General features: G+C 44.5%; 1 protein-coding gene across 1 annotated transcript; it reads right to left on the reverse strand.

Annotated features, from left to right (window-relative positions):
- Positions 1-4,774: 4,774 nt before the first annotated feature.
- Positions 4,775-6,322, reverse strand: LOC109204998 (uncharacterized; the record flags this gene model as incomplete). The annotated part of the gene is made up of 2 exons (XM_019367293.1): positions 4,775-5,672; positions 6,285-6,322. Coding segments are annotated over 2 exons (936 nt in total), but the record flags the coding sequence as incomplete, so codon positions are not given.
- Positions 6,323-6,679: the final 357 nt, after the last annotated feature.

Here is a 6,679-nt window from a genome sequence, read left to right on the forward strand (position 1 = left end):
GATGTGAGAACTTGTAGTACTTTTTTATGTTGAGACTGAAAGTTTCCATTACTAGAAGTATAAACTTTCATAATTTTCTTAGATGCTCAATATTGACTTGGCCTTGGTCCACCTACACTGTTATATAACTTCATTCTCTATGCAAATATTATTTTTTCTGTTTTGTACATATAATGTATACATAGAACACAGAAAATGTTTAATTGCACTACCAGTAATTATTTCAAGTTTGACGTCCCCACAAATAATAAGCATGTTAGATTATGTACACATATTTTCCAATTAAAATCAACATTGAATGTGGCTTCGTCCCATTACCACTGACAACATTGTTTTGAGTATTTTAACTACATTGATTATTAGAGGGTTAAGTCAACCCTCTGAGCTCTAACAGCACTTAACCCTGTATTTTGGGAATATGTCATTTTTGGCTTTAGAAGATTACTAACAAATATTGGCCGTCACAGGACAAAGGGAATTAAGCTGTTTCTGTAGAGAGATACGACCTGAACTACTATTTTAGGTTAGGGGCCAGTACAACAGCAAAACTGCTTAAAGAGATTGGAGCCAGAGGACAGGTGCTGCAGCAGGCTATAAGAAAATTAGCTAACACTGCTGAGTGGACCAATCACTGGCTGTGGTTAAAGAGGGCTGAGATCACTTGGGCAGTCAGCTATCCGCGACACACATGCCCAGAATTGATCAAACTGTGGTGGAGCTACCTAAGCAGAGGGCATCAAAAGGGTAGAAAACCTAACACTATAATTTGTACTGTGATAAACCTGAAGCCTTGTTGACTGATACAGCTGTCTCAGGGCCTCCTGGGGCTGTGCAGTTAACCTCATGGTAGTGAAACATAAGGCAGGAATGTAAAAACGTTTTGCTCTTCTCCCCTCAGCTCTTTTTCCTGTTTGTGGGAGGCAGTGGAGATGTAGAGGGTACAGCCTGATCTGGGCGCAGAGGTATGGGATGCCAGATCAGATGCCGCACTTCCGGCTCTCCTCTCTCCTATCTTATCTCTTTTCTCTTACTTTTCTCTTTCACCTTTTCTATCTCTTTAAGAAGTGAGGCTCTTTAAGCACTAAAGAGCTAAATACCCAGCCAACATTTATATGTGGGGCCCATATGGTTTGGAAATGGGCTGAAAAATTGGCCCCATATAGGATTGTCCGCGGGTTGCATAATGGCCCCATATTAAATGCCCATATAGGTGTTATGTTAGGAAAATCTGGAAACAAAATGGGCCCCAACTGGGCAAATTACACAGAAACCCACCTGGGCCCCATCTTTCAAGTTTTTTGTGGGTACCATGTGGGCACCACATAGGCTAAAAAGTGGGTTTTAAGTGGGATTGTCCACGGGTTCCATAATGGCCCCATTTTATAAGCCCATCTCGGTGTTATATTGGTAAAATCTGGGAACTAAATGTGCCCCAACTGGGCAAAGTACACAGAAGCCCACCTGGGCCCCATCTTTCAAGTTTTTTGTGGGTACCATGTGGGAACCACATAGGCTAAAAAGTGGGTTTTAAGTGGGATTGTCTGCGGGTTCCATAATGGCCCCGTTTTATAAGCCCATCTCGGTGTTATATTGGTAAAATCTGGGAACTAAATGTGCCCCAACTGGGCAAAGTACACTGAAACCCACCTAGGCCCCATTTTTCAAGTTCTTACGGTGTGTTCACACCGAACGCGATAGAGGCGGCCAGAGCATCAGGTTTACATGTAAAGTCAATGGAAAGAGCGCGATGACACGCGATTGCGCATCCGGCGAAAATTCGGAAGCAGATTTGCGTCGCGAAAACGCGTGAAACGCGCGTCAGTGTACCGCGTCTGGCGCGTTTGACTTGCGGAAAAAACCACGCGCGTGAGTTTTTGTGTTGCATTTTGTGCATACGCGTGTTTCGCCTCTACCGCTCGAGTTGGAAAAATTTGAACTCCAGCGTGAAATCACGCCGCGTCAACCAATCAGGAGCCTGGTGATGTGGCTGTAACCAGGTCAAAGGGGCAGATCAAACCAAAGCCCTTCATTCTTCATTCATTATGGAGGAAAAACTCATCAGCGCAGTGGCTAATCGTCCAGAACTATACGATGCTAGCTGCTACTTCTACCGGGACAGGAATAAAAAGGACCTAGCTTGGAGGCACATAAGTGAGGAGATCGGGCAACCTGGTAAGTTCATTTGTTCTTCTTTTTAATTTTCAGACTGACCCGATGAAGCCGCGCAAAAGCTAGCAAGCATGCCTACTGTCCCGCTATTTTCCCACTGATGTACAAATACCTTTCCGCTAACAAGATAATGTGTTTATTCAGAGGACATCTGCAGGAAAAAGTGGAAGACCCTCAGGGACACGTATAATAAGGAGAAGAGGACATGGAAGGAGAAGAGGAGTGGGTCTGCAGCAGGATCGGGGAGGAGATGGAAATTTTACGCGGTCATGGGGTTTCTGGACCCCTTCCTCACCCGGCAGGAGACTAGCGGCAATATGGTGCAGACAGTGGAGAACTTCGCCCCCGAGGACGATGGACAGCCCGGAGAGGCAGCAGGGGAGTTTCAATCTGAAGGTATGTTTACATACCTTCGTGGCTCAAGACTTGGGTGTTCGTCTTGTAATCGGAAGGTTGCCGGTTCGATCCCTGGCTCGGACAGTCTCGGTCGTTGTGTCCTTGGGCAAGACACTTCACCTACCGCCTACTGGTGTTGGCCAGAGGGGCCGATGGCGCGATATGGCAGCCTCGCCTCTGTCAGTCTGCCCCAAGGCAGCTGTGGCTACAACTGTAGCTTGCCTTCACCGGTGTATGAATGTGAGAGTGAATGAATAGTGGTATTGTAAAGCGCTTTGAGGGGTCCTGCAAAGCGCTATATAAATGCAATCCATTATTATTATTATTATTACAATGAATTAATGTAGGCAGTTAATTTATGCGTGTTGTCATATAGGAATATATTTTGTTTATTAATAAACAGTATACAGTGGTCCCGCACTTCATCCGTCACTGCCTTGCCTTTTCGCTGATTTTTTTTTAGTGCACCGTACAGCTTTCAACAATGCGCATTGCATTCTGCAGCCTGATTGACAAATCTCCTCCGTGTCGTGTCTCCTGCGCCAAATTTACCATGTTTGGTTTTGATAACCATCACGTCCAATAGCAAAAACAGCACAAAGACACTCATAACTATGACCCTCATTCGGAAATAGACACCTGCACTGCGAGGGAAAAAGGCGCACAAAAGTGGCGCCACAGACGGAGAAAAAGCACGGCATAATAATACTTTTACGTTTAAAAATCGACAAAGGTTTGCACTTTGAGAATGAACTTATGAGAACTGCGACTATTGTTCATGTGCTGCAATAAATGAGGGACCACTGTATATAATTTCTGAATGACTATTGTTTTCAACCTGTTAACATTTAATATTGTCTTGATAGAGTCAACTGATTATGCAGCAGAGTCATCCCCTGATGCTTCTTCTGGCTCCCCAGTCCCTGGTGCCTCCACTCCTGCTGCTGCACCCACAGGTATGTACATCAAGCACTGATAGCTTTTTAGTCACTTGGATTCCCTGGCGATCACCTTTACTAAATATTCACAACCAATCTGTTCATATCCTGTTTTTTTCAATTTTGAAAATGAAAATCTAGAAGCAGCCTTCTCAATTCTTTGTGTTTTGTGCTGTGTTTTACAGGCCCACAGAGGAGGACAGCTCAAAAGCGGTCGAGGGACGGGTACCAGGATGGTCCATCGGCGGTGGAGCTGGCCATCCTGGAGTCACTGAAGAGGCCACGCCCGTCTCCAACGGAGTATTTCCTCCTTGGCCTTGCTCCTGCTCTGGAGAGCCTGCCGCCTCAGACACGAGAATTCGTGAAATTCCAAATGCACAAATTAGTTTTTGAAAGCAGCACAGCTGTGTTAAATTTGGAAACATTGGACCCTAGCGATCAGTAGTTTTCTGATGAGGCAGCAGGCTCTCCAGGGCAGAAACAATGTTCTTATTTTTCTCCTCATTCTCCCTGAGGCTCTTCCACTCCAAGCTGGGTCCTTTTTGTTCCTGTCTTTCTGTAAATAGTTAAATTTTATATATTTATGTTTAATGTTGTTGTTATTGAATTTATATATTTTTTCAAATAAACATTTTTAATGACTAATGTCTCAGTTTTACTACACAGCAAATATTCGCACCCGACTTGACACATGTAGAATGTATTTCTTATTATACTAATCACAAAATATACTAATACAGTGGGATGCAAAAGTTTGGGCAACCTTGGTAAAAGTCATTATTTTCCTGTAGAAATCGTTGGTTGTTACAATAAAAATTGTCAGTTAAATATATCATACAGGAGACACACACAGTGATATGTGAGAAGTGCAAAGAAGTTCACTGGATTTACATAAAGTGTGGAATAACTGTTTAAACAAAATCAAGCAGGTGCATAAATTGGCAACTTAAAAAAGACAAATGAAATGAAAATTTAGTGTATATCAATGTGTGTCTCTCCTATATGATATATGCAAGTGACATTTTCAATTGTAACAGGGATTCATACAGAAAAATAATGACTATTAATAAGGTTGCCCAAAATTTTGCATCACACAGTATATAGGAACATAGTGAAGACAAGTTATTTAAGAGAGTAAAGAGAGGTTATTTTATTTTGGAGTAGAGCTCCATTTATTAAGAAAATGTTAAAAAGGCAGGAACACTCTTTACAGGTTTGTGGGTGGCTCTTAAAAGAGCCGTTGTGGGGAAGTCACTCGGACTTCAAACAGGCTACTCCTTTGGCTGCCAAGTCACAGCTCCCTCCGCCGAGAAGTGGGCCATGAACTTCTCCCTCACCAGGACAGCCTCTCTGGAGGAGTTGTTTGCTGCTACACGGCCCAGGCTTTGCAACGGCTCCACCACAGCAGGTGCCACACTCCTTACAGCAGGTGCCCCTCTCTCGTCCAAACAGCGCAGAAAATTGTGGAGAACACACGTTGCCTTCACACACTTCTCCACAATTTCAGGACGGAGCTCCATGGAGTGCTGATACATCCTCCACTGTGAGGAGAGGACACCAAAGGCACCCTCCACTATCATCCTGGCCCTGGAAAGGCGATAGTTAAAGATCCTCTTCTCTAAAGGGAGGAGGCGTCCAGGGAAAGGCCTCATGAGCTCACGCCGCAGCGGGAATGCTTCATCAGCCACAAACACATGGGGCTGGGCTCCACGGTGTTCTCCACCAGGTAGAGGCTGGTCAGGAGGCAGATGGAGAGTCCCGGCCTGAAGAGCCTGACCAAAGGTGGAGTTGGCCAGAATACCCCCGTCGCTGGTCCTCCCGTACCCCCCAACATCAATAACTCGGAAGCGATACCTTGCATCCACAACCGCAAGGAGAACAATGGAGAATGTTCCCTTGTAGTTGTGGAACATGGATCCTGAGTTGGGGGGTGCCTTCGTCTGGACGTGCTTCCCATCCAGAGCTCCACAGCAGAGAGGGAAGTGCCAGTGCTCCTGGAATTCCTCTGCAATGGACTGCCAGTCTCCCAGTGAAGGCACAGCCATGAAATCATCCACTAGACAGTCCCAGATGGCTGTCGCTACCTGGGGGATGATCTGGCTCATGGTAGACACACCAACTCGAAAACTGAACGCAATAGTCCTGAAGGAGTCCCCGGTGGCAAGGAACCTGGACAAAATTGTTTAAAATTAGTATGATGTGTACTGCAGTTACAAAATACATTATTCAAATTCCAAAACACTTTGGTGATGTTAGATTTCAATTACAAATATTTTAGATATTATCTAATATACACTATGTAATTATCCTTATAATTACATAGTGTATATTAGATATTATCTAATATACACTATAATTATTAGATAATATCTAAAACAGTCTGCGGGGATTATATAAAAAAATTCAGCTATACATGAATTAAACCAGGTCTAAATAAAAAAAAAAAAGGAGAGTATCACAACAAAGATTAGCGCACAGTGGTCCACTGTTTGATATCAGCAAACACAGAGAGCATGCACTGATAGACACCACAGCCATGCTATCATTGAAAACACTGATAACAGCATAAATCGAATTAAATCGGGACTTGATGAGAACTTTCGAGTATCACTAGAAATATTAAAAGTACAGTCGTCACCGTACCACAGTTTGCTTTCAGTAAACACTGAGAGCATTCACTGTTAGCATAGCACATCCATGTTAGCAGTATATAAACGATAGTTTAGCATATATTAGCACAGGTATCAATAAAGGACTACCGTATTAAACACTTTTACTAACCTCAGGCAGATGGACAGGCGCTCTGCAGGTGGAATTGAGCGCCTGTAGTTGGTGTCTAGGCGGGCGACTCTGGGACCGACGCGGGACAGCAGGTCCTCAAACTGGCCGAGTGAAAGACGGTGGAATCGGCCGTCATCCAGGCACAGCTCCTGGAGCAAATGGTGAAACTCACCAAAGTGCTCACGCCTCTGGAGGACCTGATGGACCCAGGTACGGCGAGGACGTCTTTTTCCCCACTGCTCTGCTCTCCACAGTAGATAGAGAAGGGAAACTCTCTCTTCAAGCGCTAGCTCGACAGCTGCCATCTTGCAAAGATACTGTCTGGCACAACTTCCTCCCACATCCCTCCCACATTTCCGGTTCACGCGCGTCAAAATATGCAATTTTGAGGCGCG

This window comes from Oreochromis niloticus, unplaced genomic scaffold (assembly GCF_001858045.2).
Source record: "Oreochromis niloticus isolate F11D_XX unplaced genomic scaffold, O_niloticus_UMD_NMBU tig00003110_pilon, whole genome shotgun sequence".
NCBI classification, from domain to species: Eukaryota; Metazoa; Chordata; class Actinopteri; order Cichliformes; family Cichlidae; genus Oreochromis; species Oreochromis niloticus.